General features: G+C 44.5%; 1 protein-coding gene across 2 annotated transcripts in view; it reads right to left on the bottom strand.

Moving 5' to 3' along the window:
* Positions 1-22,590, bottom strand: part of PPP1R13B (protein phosphatase 1 regulatory subunit 13B) — a 75,692-nt gene extending 53,102 nt beyond the window's left edge. The window contains exon 1 of one of the 2 annotated variants that reach the window (XM_081048155.1): positions 22,370-22,590. In XM_081048155.1, coding sequence (XP_080904281.1) covers positions 22,370-22,378 — 9 coding nt within the window. In that variant the 5' untranslated portion in view covers positions 22,379-22,590. The remainder of the gene's footprint in view (positions 1-22,369) is intronic. The other variant, XM_081048154.1, reaches the window with a different exon arrangement.
* Between the last annotated feature and the right edge of the window lie 625 nt (positions 22,591-23,215).

A 23,215-nucleotide genomic window follows, 5' to 3' on the forward strand; every position in this document is an offset into this window, starting at 1 on the left:
GTGACAAATCCGGAGGCCATACACATACATCTATGTGATGGACATTTGTCAGATTTCACTCAAACCTAGACAGCAGGGACATGCCTTGTGAAAGCCTCCCCTCTCCACAAGGTGGCACTGCAGGGCACCGGGGTGCGTTTGCTTCCCCTTCCACAAATTCGGGGGAAAATAATTAACTCTAAAGAAAATAGAGGAATAGTTTCGTAAGATCATGTTAAGTTCAATTCCCATAATTGGAATCTGTATGATTTTGGCAAAGAAATAGAACTGGTCTTTGGAGAGCAATAAATTTTTCCTACATAAATGAGACATGTGAGACCGCACGCAGGCGCACATACTGACAGCGTCTTGTACGTGAGAGCAGATACCCACTCAAACTAAAAAGTCCTTAAGTTAGATCCTCAATAACCATATCAATTCTGTTTAGTTCGAGTCACTGTTTTTATCTGCTTTAATGATTTACCATTTAAAACCACATTCCATCATGCAAAAACTCCCTCTTACCTAGTTGAATTTGGGAAATGTGGTTATACGTCATTCCTGGAAATACAAAATACACACCTGGGCTCCCTTCCACCTTACTGTGTTTAAAAGCACATGCATTTTGACAAAACCTGCCTAAAACCTGGAAGGAATGCAAAATTCAGGAAGCATTCCATGCCTGCATGTGTCATTACTATCAGGTGTGGAGGCGATACAGCCAATCAAGTTCCATCCATTCACTCAAACTTAAAGAATCCCCGAGAATAGAAAACGGGCAGTGTCAACTCTCACACCCTGTCATCAAAGCTGGGAATCAGCTCCCACAATGACGGCCGCTTTCGTGACGCTGTCTACCTGAACACGAGGAAGCAGAACGAACACTGTGGACTTTCACACCATAGGCTGTGACCTACCAGTGGCTGTACAATCAATTAGGGCCTCAGGACTACTTTGTTTTTTAATGGAACAGAATAGAATAATATAAAACAGTATTAACAGAACAGAAAAGCAAGCCCCAGATTGAGAGAAAACATTTGAAAAACACATATCTGGTAAAAGACTTGTATCCTTAATAAATATATAGATATATAACCCTTAAAACTCAACAATAAGAAAACAAAGGACCCAATCAAAAAATGGACAGAAGATCTAAACAGACAACTCATCAAAGAAGATACATAGATGGCAAATAAGCACAGGAAAAGACACTCAAGGTCACGTGTCATTACGGAACTGAAAATTAAAACAATGAGATACCACTACACACCTATCAGAATGGCCAAAATTGGGAATGCTGACACCACCACGGCTGGTCAGACATGGGGCGGCAGGAACTTGCTGGTGGGACGGCAACACGAAGCACCCACTGGAAGACAGCCTGGCGGTTTCCTATAAAACTAAACATGCTCTCACCAGAGGATACAGTAATTGAGATCGTTGGTATTTACCCAAATAAATTAAAAACTTACATCCACACAAAAACCTACACGCGAATGTTTATAGCAGCTTTATTCATAACAGTGAAAATTTTGAAACCACCATGATGTCCTTTAGTAGGTGATGGATAAGCAAACTGTGGTCCATCCAGACAATGAAGTATTATTCAGTGATAAAAAGAAATGAGCTATCAAATCACAGACAGACATGGAGGAATTAAATGCATATTGCTAAGTGAAAGAAACCTGTTTGAAAAGGCTACACGTTGTACGATTCCAACTCCATGACATTCTGGAAAAGAAAAAACTATGGAGACATAAAAAGATCAGGGGTCCATTTGTGACAAGGATGGATCTTGACATTATTATGCTAAGTGAAAAAAAAAAGTCAGACAGAAAAAGTCGAGAACCATATGACTTCACTCATATGTGGGATATAAAACTGAAGGCAGGGGCCAGCCCGGTGGCTCAGGTGGTTAGAGCTCCATGCTCCGAACTCCGAAGGCTGCCGGTTCGATTCCCACATGGGCCAGTGGGCTCTCAACCACAAGGCTGCCAGTTCAACTCAAGTCCCGCAAGGGATGGTGGGCTGCGCCCCCTGCAACTAAGATTGAACACAGCACCTTGAGCTGAGCTGCCACTGAGCTCCCAGATGGCTCAGTTGGTTGGAGCGTGTCCTCTCAACCACAAGGTTGCCGGTTCGACTCCCGCAAGGGATGGTGGGCTGCGCCCCCTGCAACTAGCAACAGCAACTGGACCTGGAGCTGAGCTGCGCCCTCCACAACTAAGGCTGAAAGGACAACTTGAAGCTGAACGGCACCCTCCACCACTAAGATTGAAAGGACAACTTGACTTGGAAAAAAGGCCTGGAAGTACACACTGTTCCCCAATAAAGTCCTGTTCCCCTTCCCCAATAAAATCTTTTTAAAAAAAAAACAAAAACTGAAGGCAACAAAGAAACAAGATAAATAAAGAAACAAAAACTCATAGACACAGACAACAGTTTAGTGGTTACCAGAGGGTAAGTGGGGAGGAGGGTGGTAGAGGAGGGTAAAGGGGGTCAAATACGGTGATGGAAGGAGAACTGACTCTGGGTGGTGAACACATAAGGCAATATACGGATGATGTAATACAGGATTGTACCCTTGAAACCTATGTAGTTTTGTTTACCACTACACCCCAATAAATTTTTTAAAAAATCAGGGGTTGGGAATATGGATAAACAAAGGGAGCACAAGGGACTTTGAGAGCAGTGAAAGTACACTATGTGACACTATAATGGTGGATACATGACATTATACATTTGTCAAAAACCACAGGCTGTACAACACAAAGAGTGAAGCCTCATGCAAACTATGGACTTCAGTTAATAATGTATCAGCATTAGTTCATCAATTATAACAAATGTACCCCACTAATGCAAGATGTGAATAACAGGGAAACTGTTGGGGCTCAACTTTTCTGTAAACCTAAAACTGGTCTAAAAAAAATAAAGTTTATTAATTTAAAATAGAAAATAACAGTACACACGTAAGGGTAAGTGCTGTTTCCTGCAATTCTGACGATATATATGCATATGTAGACATACGTGTGTGAATGGCTGGGTCACCTTGTAAAAGGTGTTTCTCAGTGTAGGTCATGGTTCAAGAAGTTTGAAAGATACTGATCGCAGGGCCTCATGCAACCCACCAGGATTAAATGAAAAATCATTGCACTAGGGAAAAAAAGCAGTCCTGTCACGGCTTATCAGCGCTTATTATTAGGTACTGTGATATGCACTCACACATTCTCAATTCTCACAACAACTGTGAAACAGATACCACCCCAAATTGTACAGATTAGGGAAAGGAGGCTTGGGGAAGGTGAGGACTTGTTCAAAGTCATTGAGCTAATAAATACCAGAGCAGGATTCAGCCCTGGTCTGACTCCAAAGCTACGACCCAGACCACTACTTTAAACGGCTTCAAAACAAAAAATGAAAGACAGCAGAAGTTTTAAGGAGAACCCTCCTACTTACAACATACTCCTCATTATTTACTAACCTCTCAATTAACAAAGTTTTATCTAGTTTTTATAGTTGAAACTATCTATGATGCAAAGTTAATCATTACACAAGGGAATCAGAACAAAAAATAATGCATTTTTAAATGAATCAACTATAAAGATTATCTCACTAAAACCATATAGATGTTCTAATTAAATTTCCTTGACCTTTCAAAATTTAAATTAGGTGTAGCAACAACTTTCAGAATAAGGCTTCCTCTATCTACGTATTTCTTTGTAAATTTCAAGAAATATATTCCTATATGTATTTTTAAAAAACATATCTATCTACTCCTAGGAACATACCCAAGAAAATTATAAAAAGATGTCTACACAAAAACTTGAACACAAATGTTTATAGCAGCATTATTCATAATAGCCAAAAAGTGGGAACAGCCCAAACAGACAAATGGATAAACTGTGGTATATCTACCCAATGAAATATTACCTTGGTCATAAAAAGGAATGAAATGAATGCTACAATACGGATCAACTTTAGAAACATTATGCCAAATGAAAGAAGCCAGGTACAAAAGGTCACATACTGTGCAGTTCCATTTACATGAGACGTCCAGAACAGGCAAATCTATAGAGACAGAAAGTAGATTAGAGGTTGCCAGGGGCTGTGAATTATACTTCACGCAAGCTCTTCTTAAAAAAATAAAAAAAAAAAAGGGGCGGCCCTGTAGCTCAGGCGGTTGGAGCTCTGTGCTCCTAACATTGAAGGCCACGGGTTCGATTCCCACATGGGCCAGTGAGCTGCGCCCTCTACAGCTAAGATTGTGAATAACAGCTCTCCCTGGAGCTGGGCTGCCGGGAGCAGCCGGAGGTCAGTGTGAGCTGCCACGGGCTGCCGAGTGCTGCCGTGAGTGGCCGGTGGCAGCGCTGGCCCACAGCTGGCGTGTGGCCAGCAGTCGGCATGAGTGGCCAGCCAGCAGCTGACGAGAGATGCTGTGAGCTGCTGTGAGCAGCCACCAATGACCGGTGACTGACTGCCTGAGCCAGGGGAGCCAAGGCCCATAACACCAGCCTGGGCCAGAGAGCTGTGTCCTACACAACTAGACTGAGAAACAATGGCTTTAAAAATGCGAGGCAGGGGAGGGCAAAAAAAATTCTAGCTATGCCAATCATTCAGATTATACAATCAGTAAAATATTTCCCAATGGAAACAACTTTAAATAAACATTATATCATTTCCTTGTATATATTTTTCTTTTCTCAAGTAGTAAACATTTATAGTTGCACAAATCCTGTCTTATCATGTCTGTTAATACCAAAAGTTGAATACTAATCCTTTTGTCTGTAGGAAACAAAGTTTAAAACAACAGTGATAATTAGCAAATTATGTCTCTGAAGAGCACTTGAATATAATCATGTGTATAGATACACCACAGTAAATACTATTTGCCTGATACAAAATCAGAATAAAATCTACAAAGGAAAGTTAGCACTCCAATAGCACTCCAATCTTTTTACAGATGACTGTCTATTTTCTCTTTCAGATTTGAGCCAGCTTTTAAAAACCAGGACACTACTTTGAATTTGCTTATAATGCTCTGAGTTACCATTCTCAAAATGTCTCTCATCTTTAGAAAACTACGTAAAACTGAAGTGTGGAAAACAGAAGTCCCAATGCCTGGTGATTATCTACACCACTTACAAAGGGAAATGCTGAAACAGATGTCCCTGAGGCCTTGTGGAATCTAAATCAGGCACTAATGACCTGGCCCATGATAAGGCGTCCTAAGGAACCGAGACAGACCCCCGTTGTTACAGCAGAGTGAGACGGTGGATGAAGTTTCACCTAATTAGGTGAGTTCCACGGAAGAACAAGTCCAGTGCTAGCACTCTTCAATAACAACTGTAGCCAGGATCTAAAAATCACTTTGAAAAGGAAAACATTCATTTACTAATCTCCATATAAGACCTGTTATTTTTTTTTAAAAAAAAAGTCTTACCTAAGCTTCACTGTCAACTTTAAAAAGTGAAACCTCAAAGTTTTTAAATAAGTTTTCACAATAAATGCCTGTTCACATTTTATGCTTAGGAAAACTGCTTGTTGGAAGTAAAGTATGTACAGAGCTACAAATTTTTCTCTTTTCCCCCCAAATTCTGCTAATATTGACATATTTTAAATGCTTAAAATCAGAATGAAGTTAATAACAAGATACCATCAAAGGACTTTTACGACTTATTAATTATAGAAATAGCTATTATGGCAGTGCTTACTCACTGTGTTGGCGGACGGGCTTCTGTTTACCTATATTACATCAAGGACCTCTCCTAACAGGCCTATGGAGCAGGTGCTAGGATGATCCCGCCACTGCAGACAGACCGAAGGATTGCCCAAGGTCACATGACTACAAAGTGCCTGTGCGTCTGAGTCTAAAGCTTAGGTTTCTCCTCCAGTAGCTCAGGAGTCAAACACCGCTCAAGTTCAAGAGCACTTAAAACCACACAGCTTCTCGAGTTCCTCACCCTGATGAAACTATAAGAAACAATCTTTATCCAAAAATTAACAGATAGGAATATAAAATCACACTATTTTTTAATAATGGGAGAACCCACTTTATACATATAACGTACATGACCTTTGAAGAGTAAACACTGTAAGTATGAATATAGAAGAGTGAATTAGTACATTCATTATAAAACCCACAGATAAATGTACTCAATAGTCTAGACTGCCTCCGGGAGAAAAAGGCGCAGATGAAAACTGATGCCTGTCCACTCCCCTGAACTCACCTCTTTTTCACCCTGACCTGGGTCCTGAGGTTTGGGTCTGCTCAGATACCAGAAAACCTTTATAAAAACCTGTGTACAATTTGCAAAATGTCAACACCATTCCTTCTGAAGAGAGAATTATGTATTCCATCACTTAGTAAAACACAAGGCTGCGTATGAGTTGTTATTTTATACATGGGTAATTTTTACCTTTCTTATCTACCTCTTCTTTCCACCTCTTCTACCACCACCTCTATTATGGAGAATGACTGAATTTCTGAATGCTAATATTGTCAAGAACTTACACGCTTTCGTAAAAGGGAAAAGAATGAACATTTTCTCAGCACCTACTAGGCAGTCACACACCAACTGATTCAGTCTTCACAGCAACCTGAGACCCACACTGGGACGGCTTTCAGATGACAACGGTCTCCCCTCCTATTTGGGACTCACACTTGGCAAGTTCTCAGGCACCATCCTTCCTTTAGATGCCCACTCCTCTTGCCATTGCTGACTCAACTCAGGAAGATTCTTGACAAAAATGTTCTTCAGTCCGCAAGCGTTTGCTGAGTGCCCCCCCCCCCCGTGTGCCGGCACTGGTGATTCAGCACTGACAAAGCACACAGGGTTTCCGGCCAGGTAGGGTCTGATTACAATCTGGGGAAAGACAGTAAGTGGGCAGAATACATGGCATTCTGGCTGGCGATGTATACGATGGCGAAAAACTGCAGGCAAAGGACAGCAGGGATGGGACAATGCGAATGTTCAACAAGGCGGTTAGAAAAGTCCTCGCTGAAGGAGGAAGAGCCTGCAGGGCACAGTGAGACTCCTGGAGGTCACGCAGAGAAGCTGGACAGACTGTGAAGGAGGCGCTGTCGCATCGCTGATGGAGCAGGTGTGGACGCACAAGAACGGCTGTGCCACACAGCAGGTCTGCCACGCCTGCTGCTAAGGTCCCCAGAGCTGTCCCAATTGCTGCTCCACCTGAAGATTTAGTCGTTCAGCTTTCCCTTCGTGTCCTTCCAACAAATCCGCTCCTTTCTAAGATGTTAGAAAGTAAAAGCTGGTTTCCACTACTGGCAACCAAAATGATCTCAGGCACTAAAACCATCATCATTTTACAAATGAGGACCCTGAGGCATCGGGAAGGCCCAGCCCTGGGCGGGGGCACCGCAGTTACTGATGTGGACGCCAGTCTGCACGGCTGCAAAGCTGGGCTTGTTCCATCAGCCCCCACTTCCTCCCAGGTCTTGACTAGTCCTCTGCCTACAAACAGGCAGAGCCTACAACTACCAGCAAAACAAAAGGGGGCGGGCGTAGGGAGAAAAGGTCAGCAGCACTGATCCAGGCCCGGAGGCAGGCCTGAGAAGCAGGGACATCCTGTCAGGGAGACTCCCCCACCTTGCCTCCATTCCATAGGGTCAAGAGCCCCCCAGTAAGCCTGTTCAGCAAACACAGGGCAGTTCCAGTTCTGCACCGAGTTGAAAGCTCTGGCTGTTTCCATCCAGAAGAGGAGGGAAAATGGGGCTCAGGTTGGCAGATCATCTTCCTTTAGTCTTACTGTCCTACAGTGCTCACATGTTTTCTTTCCCCTCTGGTCTCAACAATACTTAATGTATTATTGTTGGCTTGGCACTCAAGATGTTCTCACAAGGATCCATATTTTAACACAAAAATAAAATATGCTGTTTTCCCGAAAATGAGACCTAGCCGGACCATCAGCTCTAATGCATCTTTTGGAGCAAAAATTAATATAAGACCCGGCCTTATTTCACTATAAGACCCGGTCTCATAAGACTGGGTATAATATGAGATAATATAATATAATATAATATAATATAATATAATATAATATAATATAATACCAGGTCTTATATTAATTTTTTTTTTGCTCCAAAAGATGCATTAGAGCTGACTGTCCGGCTAGGTCTTATTTTCAGGGAAACACGGTATTGTGTTCCCTAAGGTTAACATTCGTACTACTCCTGTTAAAAGCACATATTTTAGGGGCTAGCTCGGTGGCTCAGGCGGTTGGAGCTCCATGCTCCTAATTCCAAAGGCTGCCGGTTCGATTCCCACATGGGCCAGTGGGCTCTCAATCACAAGGTTGCCAGTTCAACTCCTCAAGTCCCATCAAGGGATGGTGGGCTCCGCCCCCTGCAACTAGCAATGGCAACTGGACCTGGAGCTGAGCTGCGCCCTCCACAACTAAGGCTGAAAGGACAACAACTTGACTTGGAAAAAAGGCCTGGAAGTACACACTGTTCCCCAATGAAGTCCTGTTCCCCTTCCCCAATAAAATATTTAAAAAAATAAAAGCACACCTTTTAAGCTGCAAATCTAAGAGCACATCATATAGGTGACTTGATTTTTTCCCCCCAATAGTCACTAAAGTTATGTGGGGGAAAAGAAAAGATAAAAAATATTTTTTGGTAATTTGAGTTATTTTAGAATAAATTTAAGCTTCTTAAATCTTAGAGTAGATTAAGCTTCTTAATCCTTTTGTAAGCATTCAATTCAATTAAAAGGGATATGCTAAGAGTTTCAAATTAAGGCTATCATGAAGATCAGTCTTTAAATCTTAGAGCCAGAAGGAACCTAATCTAACCACTCTCTTTCCCCATTTTACAGAGGAGGAAGCAAAGCCCAAAGAAGGAAATAATTTGTCAGGGTTAATAAATCTTATTAGTAACAAAACCAAGGCTGAAATCAGGTCTCTTGATTCTCAGCCCTGCAGGCTGCCTCCCTCTCAGCAGTTTATTTAGTGACATTTTTTACTTAATATTAAATGAGGTGGTCTGTAAAATGTCTAGCAAGAAGCCTGACATACACTATTCTCTCAAATTTAATTTCCTCTCTCTTTTATTTAAATACCTGACTATAATTTGGGCATTGAAAAAGTTAGGAAAAAAACCCAGGACTTTTAAAATTATAGAAATGAACTGAAATTTAGTCACAAAAGAGAATCATGAAACAAAATTGACACAGGAACACATAATCAAGTGCAAATTATGAACAGAAGCTGATCACAAAATGGAGCTATAATATGCTTTGAAAATATTCTAAGAGGGCTCCATAAATATCAATGGGATCCTGGAAAATGTAAACTAAGTGACACAATTCTGTTCATAACAAATAAGTCCAAGGCATTCAACAGGGATACAGTAATTAAGGTGACCACATAATGAAGAATAAACATGGCCACTTTGAAAAAAGGAGCTAATGACAGATGGCCTGGACAACAGGCAAATGTCAAAACTTCCCTTGCATACCTGCATGTATGGTACCCAATCTAAATGACGGCTACGGAAAACTACATTGTCTCACACACAATAAAACACTCTCCAGAGAGGAATACCACAAAGCAACAGATAGTTTAAAGTCAGGTCTAAAGAGAAAACAAAAACCCACAGAACAGATCTCTCTTTTTTTCATGAAGATTCACCAACTATCTACTTAAGCAGCAGGTGAAAGGTAAGCTTTATAAGAGGACCCATCAATCCTACCGCCAAAAAATTCTTTTCCAATCCTTCATCTGATAGGGACAAGGAAAAGGAGTTATGACATGCACATGAGGAGGTGGGAGCCCCACCCCACTGGACAGCAGCAGGCTGCAGGAGCAGGTCACGAGAGGCCCGATGCCTTGCTCAAGTCCCAATCTAAACCCAGGAATGCTCCAAAAGCCTACGACACCACCTGCCCAGCGGGCCCAGGTCTCTTTTACGACAGGCAGCACAAGTCGGCAGCTACCTCTCTCAAGATGAGGTGGACAATGTTCTTATTCTCCAAACAGAATTGGGGAGGGAATGGAGAGGGTTCACGTGTGCTTGGTACACGTGACCCAGCGGTAGGTCTTGTCTCTTTGGCCCAAAGCAGCAGAAGTTCATGGGCCACGAGGACTCCGAGTCCCAGATCTGGGCCCCACCAGACAACCAAGCTCCTACCCACACCTGAGCCATCCACTGGCCTTGGGATTCACACCTCAGGAGCCAACTTCAACCCGCCTGGGCCCTGCAGCCTACGAGACTTCCTCCCCTCAGCTGCTACGTCCAGCAGACATGGCGGTGCTGCCCATGTACTGACCTCTCCGCACCTGACCTCGTGCTGAGCGTCCTCCACTCATCAGTCCTGCCAGAAATCCTGGGAAGAAGGTTTTGACTGTTTAAAACAGTTATCTTTATTATTTTCAGGTGGCAAATTAACAGACATCATTTTTTAAAAGAGTCTAACAAGGGAGGAAATGAAAAATAGACAGTCCCTGTAAAAATCCACACTTTAAACAGGTATCTATCCTTTCAGACCTTTTTCTACACCACAAAATTCTTTACTTCTTCTTCCAGTGAGACCACATTAGGTAGAATGCTGTTTTTTCAGCCAACACTGTATTTCGGGCATTTTTCCATGAGAACACACAGTTGTATTCATTCTTTCGTAGCCTATATATTATTTTCCTGTACGGCCACACCATAATTATTTTATTTTACAGATGAGGAGATAGGCTCCAACAGGTTCTATAACTTGTCTAAGGTCACACAGCTAGTAGGTGGCAGGGCCAGGCCTGGAACCAGGCCTACCTGATTCCAAAGCTTGCGTCCTCGAACACTCTGTCCCACAACGTAGCTGTCTGCATGTTTCCATCAACTAGGTTAGGAACCCCTTGAGGACAGCTGCCGTGTCTGTCTGTGTCCAATGCCGAGCCCTATGCTGGCACATCATAGAAGCAAACAAGTACTGTGGTGTACATACCTGGTGAATGTCACCTTTCTGGTACTACGTTTCTCTTCCCTACTATGCCATTCACGTTTTTCACAATGCCCTAGCATACCGTGGGGGCACAAACCTATCTGTTGTAACGATAGATCCAACACCCTGCATAGAGCTACCTGCCTCTCACTTTGCCTGGGTCACTTGGCTTCTCTCAGTCTCAGAATTCACGTGCAACTCAAGCTCAGAGCCCACCTGCTTCTCCAGAAGCTTCCCTAACAGGTCTTTCGCATGGAGGCCCTCTATTCCGCCCTAACACATCATAAGAAGTTAGCACTAGAAAGGATCTTAGCAGTGATTTGTCTGGCCGCCTCCTCACTCTGTGGCAACAGAGATTGTAACCCATGGTTTTATGACAAACTAATAAGGCTTCAACCCACAAGAAATTGAAAATTTCATAACAAAAGGCACTTAATGTATAAGGCACTTAACCGTAGAGTATGCGAGGTACTACTTGGGAAGGGGGTGGGATATGAAGTCGGTGAGATTTTACAAAGATCTAAATGTCTGTTTGAGCCTCCAAAAACCTGAGAACCTCAAGTGTATAGTCCTGTCTCGCCTGACTCCACAGTAGTGCAGAATTTTGACCTCGGTCATCTCTAGCACCGGTCATCTCTGAATATTATCCAATACCTCAAACTTCTAGAAACGGGTTCTTCCATTGTATCATTAACCATAAAGCCTCAGATCAAGACTTTCCTAAATTTTCACATAACAAAAACAGCTGGCAACACAAACAGAAAAGTTCATTTTTCCATTAAATTTAGTCTTGGAACCCAGTAGCTACTTTGACTTTACTACCAAAGCATGAGCAGCTACTATTACCACTGTAAAAATATCCCATTTTCCCTCCCAGTTACCCCGTATCAGCCTTAGTATCTAATTACTAGCAACTCTCCAAAAGGACTCCTGTCAGAAACCAATTGGACCATAGGATACTCTCTGTTAACAATGATATTTGAGGATTTTTCCAATGCTAGAGACAAACAACCATGTAAGAGTATAAAGTGGACTCGGGTTTATTTGTTTTGTGGCAAGACACTGCAGTATAACAGGCACAAGAAGCCAAAACCCAGAGTGTAAAAGCAAAGTGTTACCTTGTACACAACACAAATCGGACACATTTGCAGAATCACTCATTCATTCATTCATTTAGGAAACTTTTAGGGAGCCCAACCTGGCCCTGGTCCAGGCTCGGGGCGCACCCACCCCACAAGACAGGCCCCACCTCCATCCTTACTACACTTGGAGCTGAGACAGAGAAGAGACACCAGGAACCTGAGTGGGAAACTGAGAGTGCCATGAGACCCCACAGAAGGGCTGCCTGATCCAGAGGCTGGGGTCAGGAAGCAACGTGCAGGCTGAGACCGAAGGAGTCAGCCACGGAGGGCGGTGGAGACGGTCTGGGAGCCAGGCGGTAGGCAGATTCTTTCAAATTTTCCTAATTTTAATTATAATCCTAAATCCTTTAATTATTAATTACACAATTTTTCTGGTGGTTAAGTAGCCTCAATGTTGCAGCAAACAAGAAAATTAATTACCTAATGTCGTCAATTAGAAAGTATCCTCACAAAATCAGTTTAACATTATTTTTGTTTACCTGTGAAAACCTGTTAAATGTGTATCTGAAATTAAGCAGTCTCCAAAGCAAGAATGTCTTTAAAATGTAGTACTGAATCGAAATTATTTAACATTTTGGAATAAATATTTGGGGGATAACAGCACACATCTATAGTGCTTATTATGTGCCAGGAACTGTTCTAGGTTCTTTACGTATACAATATGGCCCCTGGCCACACATGGCTCCAACTGAGCTAACTGGCCACCCAAAATTAATTTCTTTTTATGGGGGTTACCAGAACTTTGAAAATTGCACTGTGGCTCACATTGTTTCTATTGGACAGAGCTCACCTAAAATGTATTCAGCTGCTGTCTACATTACTGGTATTACTGACTCTTTTCTTAAGGACGCATTCCATCAGGAGGAACTTAAACTACCACCCTGTGTGTAATGCACACTCGTGAAATCTCCGGTGTTGACTGAGGCAGGATGCCCACCCTCAGACCTCAGACCACAACCGCAGGTTGTGAGGAAAGCTGTGCCTTTCTATGGTTTCCAGCAGTCTGTGAACCCACAGCTACACCTCTCTGGCCACCTCGATGGAGCGTCTAAAGATTTAGAAGCGAGGTAAATCAGAACTGTGCAACATGTCAAGAATGAAGGTTAAGTGAGGGCTGACGAGGGTTCTCCATTGATGTGGCCTCAACGCTAGACTCCCTGACAACATTCGGACCACTCAGAGATCCTTTCTGCCTCGACTATCTGTCTTATCCTAACACTCTTCTCATCAACTCCAGACACCAAGCATCAACGGTAACTTAAATTGGAGCATTAGCAACTCCGCTAAATTCCCGCAACAGTAGTTTATTTGAGAAGATGAAAAAGTTGCGGAGATGGTGGTGGTGATGGTTGCTGAACAATGTGAGTGTACAGAACTGTACACTTAAAAATAATTTACCTATGGGCGACCGGTTAGCTCAGCTGGTTAGAGCATGGTGCTCTTAACAACAAGGTTGTCGGTTCGATCCCCGCATGGGCCACTGTGAGCTGCGCCCTCCACAACTAAATTGAAACAACTACTTGACTTGGAGCTGATGGGTCCTGGAAAAATATACTTAAATAAATTAAAAGTTAAAAAAAAAAATTTACCTACAAACAGGTAAATTTTATTTTCTCATATTTTACCACAATTAAAAAAACAACCTTCAACAGTTTCATATCTGTCTCAGGATCAAGTTCAAATTCTTATGCAGGTCATAGATGGCCCTCAGAATCCAACCTCCCCATACCTTTCTAACCTCCCTCCTGCTTCATCTGCTCGGGCACCGGGAATTAGATGTCAGTGCCCTGCGCATGTCAAGCCCTCTACCTAAGAGCCCTTCCCAATCACCTCCACCCCCTCTTCTTCATCCTTTTAAATGCACTCCAATGCCATCACCTCTGCAAATTCCCGACATCCCACGGTTGAGAAGACGCCTCTCGCCACTATGCCACACCATACTTTGTCACTTGTGGGTTCCTTATCTTTCGGAATGGCACTTTGTTCCCATGACTGTTCCCACTGTGCGCTCCCTGAGAGCAGGGACTGCCCAGCACTCACAGACCCCGCACTAAGTGATGCACCTTACACGCTCTGGGGCCCGTTCAGTAACCAAATACCTGCTGATGACTCCCAGCGGCCTGCAACGTCCTCAGCACGGGGACACTGCCTGGGGAAGGTAACTACGGACCTTCCATACATAAATGCCAGGCGGACATAAGTACTAGGACGAGAAATCACGCACAGTAAGGGCGGGGCATTTTGTACAAGGTGACCTGGAAGGTGCCATCTAGGTAAAAGCCAAAAAGAAGTGAGTAAGCTTTTCAGCTCGGATACAAGAGTGAGTGCTTCTATCAGTGATAAACCACTTACTCTAGTTCTGAACTGTGGTCTGCATAACAGAGGGTACTTGAAGGAGAAGGTAAACTTTAACCATTCCCTCTCTGTCCTACCAACTTGAGAGATTTGTCATCACCCCCGAGTCCTCTCAGCCTGCAGGATGGAGCAGCTGTACCTCAGGGGGACCAAGTGCACTCACGAGCCTTTTCCAACTGAATCCCATCTGCCTGAAGCCTTATGGCTGCCGAACAAAACTTAAGAAGAGCAGACACTTATTGAGTGCTTATTCCATATCTTAACAGAATGCTCTAAGCACTTGACAGTCCTCACAACACCGTTTTGAAATATACTATTATTAAACCCATTTTAAAGAGGAAAATAAGGCACAAAGTGGTTAAATAATTTGTCCAAGGTCACAGAGCTAGTAAGTGGCAAAGCTAGAATCTGAAACCTGACCGTCTTGGCTCCAGAGTCTGAGCTGATAACCACTGTGCTATACCATTTCACATTTGTATTTCCCATCATAAAACACCTTTGTTCCTACTATACGGGTGTTTTTCCTGTTAATCCTAAAATTGTCAAATTTTATTTCATCTTTCTTCACATTTGACCAAACCTCACTTCTCATTTCTAGTTCTACCACAAAAATCTGTCTATACCTCAATCATTTGTGAGGTTAACCATTATTTACTGATATTATTTTTCAAGACTGCTATTAGAAATATAAACATGCAATAGAGTAAAAAGCAAAACAGAAACTATCAATGCAGAGACACAGATTACACTGCTATGAAGGTGTGCGTATAAACCCCGCCAGGTGCTGGGAACAGACATGGGGGAGGGAGGCCCAGGCCAGCCCCTGCCCAGGGAAGCTTGGTCTAGTGGGAGCTCAGGGTGGGGCTGGTAGGCAAACTCACAACACAAAAGATGACGTGTGTGGTGTGCCACAGATTCCCAGGCAGCAATCTAAAACGCCAAAAACACATTAAAAACCACTTAATATGGGACAAATTATCTTTTTGACATGTTTATTTTACCCTAAGATTTCATAGTAATGTCTTTCTGGATACAGCAGGTATCTCAAGCTCAACACAGCCAAAATAAACTCATTCTTCCCCTAGAGCCCTCTAAATCTATTCCTTCTTAAGTGTTCTCTATCTTAGTGAAAGGAAAAACAAGCCTGGCTGCTGAAGCAGTAAACTCGTTATCCTCAACTCCAGCCACTGTACTTCCTTCCTCTCTCTCAATCATAAACACCTTACACATGGGTACACACACATGTACACACACATGCGAGCCATCACACTTGCTCATGCACGCACACACACACACACACACACACACACACATTACCACTCACACTCACACTCACTCCATCAGATCTATGTGAGCTCCTACTGACTGGATCTTTCTCTTCTTCAGGTCAAGTCTCGCCTGCACCAACTGGTCTCCTAACTGCTCTTCCTGTTTCCTTTTCTGTTTCCCTCACTCCACAGTCTATTCTCCCCTGGGGCCAGAATTCTCTTTCACACAAATTCGACTGTATCACTCCACAATTCAAAAATGTTTGGTGGAGGTGGCGGTTGGCTCAGTGGTTGGAGGGCAGTGCTCATGACACCAAGGTCACCGGTTCGATTCCCACATGGGCCAGTGAGAAGGAAGAGCTTGAGCTTGGAGCTGAGTCGCTGGTGAGTGGCTGGCTTGCTCAGTGGTTAGTGTGCCATGTCCATAACACCCAGGTCGCCGGTTCAATTCCCACATGTACCAGTGACCTTCGTCCTCCACAACTAAGTTGAAAACAACGACTTGACTTGGAGCTGAGCTGCGCCCCCCCCCACAACTAGATTAAAAAAGAATGACTTAACATGGAGCTAATGGGTCCTAGAAAAACACACTATTTCCCCAATATTCCCCAATTAAAAAAAATTATTAAAAAAAAAAGTGTGGTGGTTTCTGTTTTCGTGTTTGTGTTTTTGTTTGGTGGTTGCTGACCATCCACAGGATCACCCGTGAAGCCTGTTACAGCACACACCCCTCTTCCAAACGGGTCCAACACTACCTTCAATATCGTATCTTCATTCAACCAACCATCACGGAACACCAACTACGTGGCCAGTCAATGGCAAATAGAGAGACAGCTCCTGCCCTCAGGAAAACCATAGTCAGGACAAGAAACAGACATTAATCAGTCACACAAACAGATGTGTAAGACTGCAACTATGCCACGTACTGCAAAGACACGCCAGGCAAAATATTCTAAAATGAGAGCGTGCTGATGGTGAGCAACCTTGTAAATACATTAAAACCTGCTGATTTGTGGACACTAAAAGGTGAATTTTATGGTACGTGAATTCTATTTTGTAAAGAAAACCCACCAAGTTTAATGCCTCTCTAGGTGGATTTGGCCAAGGCAAAGATCATGGAAGCTTTCCAGAGCAAGTGAAACTTATTACAAATATCTAATATTTATTGAGCATTTCCTGCACAGCAGGCACCTGTCACCGTAATAATCTATCTGATCCTCCTAACAACCCTATAAGGTTACTATTATTATCCTCCGCTTACAGCCAAGGAACTGAGGGGTCAAGTAACTGTACCCAAGGTCAGAGAGCCAATAAATGGTGACGCCAGAATCCACACGTAAGCCCGCTGCACCAGGGCCCACACTCGTATCTGCTGCCGTGAAGTCACCTAGGCAATGCCTGCTCCTCAGAACTACGTACGATACGATGAGTAAAGCACTGTTTCATTTCTTCCAGTAGACATCTCCGCGCCCTTTGTCTTTACTGTACCTATAAGGCCTGAGAGATCCTACTCGCCCCACCGCCGCCTTTCTGACTGCATCTCCAGATCTCCCCCTCACATCCTGTCTGCTCCAGCCATACAGGCCTCCCGGTGTTTCTCCCGTGTGCTGGGCATTTTCGCATCTATTTGCTGAGCTATGATGATTACAATCACAACATATGTCATGTCATGATTAGGCCCAAACCTCAGTTCACATGTATTCTAGACACACTAGCAAGATCCTGTACTGAACTGTACACTTAATATTTCGAATGTCATTTATTAATTTAAATCAAAACTACCTCATTTTTCCAGTCTTTTATTGTTCTGCATGATGTCACGTGCAAAGATTTTTATCTTACAAAATCCAGTAACAGCAGGTTTTGCTGACCAATTAGTATGAACAACAGTCATACAGCTATCTTTGCAGAGAAATAAAACAAAGCAATCAAGCCAAGAAAGTGTCATACTAGAACTTGATGCTCCGGTCAGCCTAGAACGATAATTTGTGAAGTAACTATAGCAACCGCACTTCAAGGCACCAATCCCACCAAACTTTCACGGAGAAACTACTGACCATCTGTGCAAACACACACACACACACACACACACACACACAAAATGCATCCTGACAGCCAGTTATATAACATCAATAAAATAACTTGCTGATATTTTAAGTTCCTATCATGCTAAAAGTCCTAAGTGACTCTTAAGCGCATACACTTGCATAGACTGTTCACAGTAGGACGCTGAGAAAGGAAAGATACATTTAACACATTTACATTTAAAATAGAGTTGGCCTTCAAGATGGTGAAAACTATCCCATTTTATGAAAACGAATTCACCTTGGGATTCTTTTAAATACTAAGCTCCACTGGAGCTCAGCATGGGGAGGGGGGTAAAATTTAGCCAAGCTCAATTTATTAGCCCCTTTAGCAAAATGCCTTGACTACAGCAAACTCCCCTAAGTGACTGGCACAGAGGCCCGGAGCAAAGGCTTTGAGTCAGACAGTGTTTTCAAACCTTGTTTCACCACTTATTAGCAGGGGACCTTAGCCCAGTGTCCCTACCTTGCGAGCCTCCGTTCTCCCTAAGAAGGGAGACACCACCACAGAACCTAAGACACAGTGCCTTCTCACCTCATGACAAACACCATTCACCCACTGCTATTCCTAAATTACATTGCAGGAAGTCAAAAAGCTGCAAAACTTTATGGCTGTATTTAGTACTATAGCCTTTAGAAGAAGTATCCATATAGACTATTTTTAAGTTCAATAAAACTGTAATAATAAAAGCTTTTATATACACATCTTTGTATGATCAAGACTTTGTTTTTCCCTTTATGATTTTTTGGGGCAGATTAAAGGCTAGAAATAGTTTTGCTATTTAAAATGGTAATATTATGCTTGTAATTTTAGTTTTTAAAAAGCTAGACTTTTTTGTTTTTATTTTAAAAACATCTCCATTCTTCAGTGTTTTGTTTACTGAATTAGGCTATAAATTCAAGCCGATCCAGTGACTTAATTATGAACAATAATAGTGAACATCTTCTGAGCTCTTCCTATCTGCTCGATCATACAGATACTTGGGCAGTGAATCAGCTCACCAAAAGGCCACCGAAACGAAGAGTGGCAGGTTGCTTCAACTTCCGATGTAGCCAATAGGAGTATTATTGACCTTCACGAAAGCATCTGCTACGTAGCAAGTTCAGGACCAGCCATAACCACTTGATAATCACCAGGATCAACTCATTTTACAACAGGAAACTGAGGCCCAAAGAGATTAAGTCCAAAGGTCACAGTTACTAATAAGAGAGGACTAGAAGCTAAGTCTCCCTACTTTCAGTTTGGTGTCAATTACATTACAGCTGATGGTTTAAAAAGAGAAAGACCTATTCCAATACCTCAAAACGTTTCTACATTGTTGGGGAGAAAGTGAGTATCTGAAATAACTGAATGTTTGTTTATTGAGAGCTAAATATTAAGCACAAATTAACGTAACCCACAGCTTATAGTGCATACACTGAAAGGGCTCCCAGGACTGAAACAAATGGAGTCAGCTAGTCACGCTGTGCGGTGTCTACTGCAGGTAAGGAGTCCCACTGCTAACACCACCGAAACACTACCACCAGGCTCCTTTTCTTGCAAGTAAAACACATATCAGAGCCATACAACTTCCTTTATTCAAGTTAACATTCCTTTGAAGAGGAAAAAGTGTCCTTAGTGCCATTCCCCAGATATATTTCACCTCTGCACGAAATATTTTACCAGCTGCAAAATGTTCACTCTTTCAAAAAGAATGATGCTGACAGTTTTCATCCTTTTCATGCAGAGTCTGGCCATTTTTATTAAAATTCTTATTTCTATCAAAGTTGTTTAGGGATAGCCTAAATGCGTTTAGGCCCAGATCTTAGGGACAAGGCAACAAATAATCTTTAAAGTATAGCCCATTTGTTTCTTGGGAAAATGTTTTTAAAACGTCACCCACTGACAAAAAGGTGAATGACTACAGATGCTAGTATTCAACATTACTGCAATGAGGGAAATTTCCAAAACATAACTTTGTTTAAAAGAAGACAATCATGGAACTTTGTGTAACAGGCAAACTGAAGACTTCTACAAAGACTTTATTGTGTCAGATGAGAACATGGCCAGATTCTCTCCCATTTATTCCCAACAGCTGAGAGACTGGGTGGTGCAGTAAATCACCTGATCAGTTAAAAGTTACCATAGACACTACACACTAATTGCCAATTCTCAAATAAATTAAAATATACTCCAAACCTGTGTTGCCCAATATGGTAGCCACTAACCACGTGTGGTTACTGAGCAATTGAAATGTGCTAGTCTGAACTGAGATGTGCTATAAAATGTAAAACTTCACCAGATTCACAATGGATTCACACCAGATTTCAATGATTTAGTCGAAAAAATGTAAAATATCATATTAAATTTTTCATATTGAGTACATGTTGAAATGATAGGATTTTTGACATATTGAGTTAATAAAAGATATTAAAATACCACCTTTTTGATGTAGTTATTAGAAGATTTAAAATCGGGTTTATGCAGCTCACATTACATTCCTATAGAAAGTGCTGGTCACTACAAACTGTGCAAAATATGAGCCAATCTCGCTTTGATGATTGAACATGATAATGAACACCAAATATACAATAAAGGAAGAAACTCTTATTTATATCTTGGATATGTAGGTTAGGATGGTATCAAGTAAGAAATGCATGCATGTTCTTAAAACTTCGATTAAATTTATAGCCAACCTTGAGTGTTAATAGAGAGAGATAGGACTCAGTCCTACAAGTAGTATTTTTATGGATCAAGAAGGAAATACAAAAGTAAAGGCCACAAATAGGGACTAAGAGAAATAACATGTTTCCAGAGGCATGTTAAAACAGAAGCAGTGTGTTTTAAATAGTTACTAGTTTATAGTTAATAGTATATAATTCAAATAGTTAATTTTTTAAAAAAACAGTATTTGATTATTTTGAGTATTATGAAGCAATTTCCCAGATCCAGCTAAGCAAACTTCTTTAAAAAGGAACCTAATCAGGTAGTGACGTGAAACTCTAACCATGAGGAATAGAGGTAAAATGTCTGAACGTACCATATGAAAAATATAAGCCAAGTTTCTTAACAGGGCATTTAAAAATAAGCATTATACAATGATGAAATCAGTCAAACTTCTATAGCTATCCTTCAATATTACAATATCATGTAGTACAATACATCAAACAACTCTTACAGGTTTAACTCAAACTGCTTTCAAAATTCCAAAACACCACAGTGCCTTTTCCAAATGCAGACAGTGAGAATAAGGGAGGGAACTGTTTCCAAATGCCTTAACCTGCAAGGTTAAAATTAGGAACTGACAATTCAGAGCCATCTTAGGAATAATAAATATTTGCATGGCATTCTGTCTGACAGGCACTTTGGACACATTCTTTTTGATCCTAGGGACGGTCCTCGGCATCGGTTATGTTTTCATCCCTACTTTAGAGGTAATTCCAGGCTCAAAGGCCTTGACTTGTTCAAGGTCACAGAGCCAAAAAGTAGGCGAACCAGTACTTGACTGCATCTTCTGATGCTCATCCAATTCTCTTTCCATTAGCAGACAATCGTTCATTTAAAACCGAATGTTTAGAAACTCCGCAAGCCGCAATGCCAGAGAAGGATTTAAGGACCAGCGAGGTCACACCTTCGGGCTCTGCCAACACGATGTGCTGGAATCGGCTCAAAAAGGGGCGAAGGGATTATCAAGAGACAGGAAATGACTTGAAAGATCCGGGGGAAAAAGCTCTAATCGAAATGTCCTTGAGTGCAGCGTGGCAGAAAAACAGGGTTCGAGGAGAAAATACGGAAAAACAGCCCTTTCCTTCCGAGGTGTGATTCTCCAGGTACAAGAAACACGTTAAAAGCACGATTTTGCTACTTCACTATAAACGTGTCTGAGAATTTTACTCAGCAAACAGGCCGTCAGGACGCCAACGCCTCCCACTGGCTACCAGCCGTCCCACGTTTTTTCTTACGAGGGATGACATGTACGTCAAAGACGCCAGGGCAGGCAAGTGGAACGCACAGCACCGCTGCTGACATCGCAGGGTCCGGCCGCTGTCCCCGGGGAGGCCTCGCGCGCGGGACAAAGGCGGCTCGGGCACCGACGGCCCCGCTCGGCTCAGGGCGCGGTGGGCGGCCGCCTCGTCACGGCAGGACGCACGGGCGTCAGGGCGCGGGCAGAGCCTCCCCGAGCCCCCGGCTTTCGCGGGAACAGCACACGGGGCCACTCCGCCCGCTCCGAGAACGCGAACCCCGCACATCTCCGGCGCGGGTCACGGAGCGCGGCGACACCCCGGCCTCCCCGGCCCCAGCCGCCGGGACGAAGCAAAACGACGGGCTCCGATTTCACCTCCCGCTTCCCCGCCCGGCAGTCCCCGCCGGGAGGCTCGCGGGCAGGGCCGCGGAGGCGCAGGGGGCGCGCCGGACCCCGCCGGACCCCGCCCGCCCGCGCTGACAGCCGGGGCGCCCCCACCTGCCCTCCCGGGGGGCGCCGGGGCCGGCGCGCCCGCCAGGCCACTTCCTTCCCCGCCCGGCCTCGCGCGAGCCCCGGGGGCGGGGAGCCGCAGGAGGAAGGAGGCTTGGCCGGCGGCCTGCGGAGGAAGCCGCCGCCGCCCGCACCCACCGGCATCATCGCGGCGCGGGTCCGCGACGCCCTCAGCCGCCTGACAGGACGCTCGGCGCCGCGCCGCGCCCGCCGCTCTGGCCGTCCTCACAGGCCGCGCGCCGCCGCCGTGCTCTCGGGCCCTCAGCGGCGAGGCGGCGGCTGCGGCAGGCTGCGGAGCCTCGCCGGCCCTGTGGCGGCCGCCGGCGCGCTGCGTCGCTGTCCCGGGACCGGCCGCCACCGCCACCGCCACCGCCTCCGCCTCCGCCCGACCGGCTCGCGTCGCCCGCCCGCGGGTTCTCTCCACAGCCCTGCAGGCCCCGCCCCCAGCGCGTCGCCCCGCACCGGGCCATCCACCCCCTCCGATTGGCCCGGCGAGGCCGGGGGCGGGGCCGGGGGCGGGGTTTCACGACCCCGCCCGCCCAACCTCACTCTCGGCAGCGGCCAGGTGCGAGCGCGCCCGTGCGCGTCCGCGCGCCCGCGGGGGGGGAGGGGCGGGAGCGCTGCGGGCGCCCAGCCGCTGCCCCGCCCCGCGTGTCGGCCTGTGGGCCCATGGCCGCGCGGGGACCAAGCACACAGACTTTCAGAGACCTCGGACGGAGGGAAACGGAGGCCCAAAGAAGGAAGGGCCAGGCCGGGGCCCTGCAGCGAGTCACATCAGGGTCGGGACTCGAACCTCCGGCTCCCGGAGGCCGGCTGGGGCGGGGCGCATACCACAGCGACTGCGCGCGCCCGCGTCTGACCGCTGCCTGACCCCCGGCTCTCCGGGCCTCGCAGGGCTGCAGAGAAGGGGCTGCGGACGTACGAGGGGCGTGGGCGAGCCCGAAACATCCATGTGACCAGGCTCCGCGTTGCTCAGGGTGAACC

This window comes from Rhinolophus hipposideros (assembly GCF_964194185.1).
Source record: "Rhinolophus hipposideros genome assembly, chromosome: 5".
In the NCBI taxonomy this organism is placed as follows: domain Eukaryota; kingdom Metazoa; phylum Chordata; class Mammalia; order Chiroptera; family Rhinolophidae; genus Rhinolophus; species Rhinolophus hipposideros.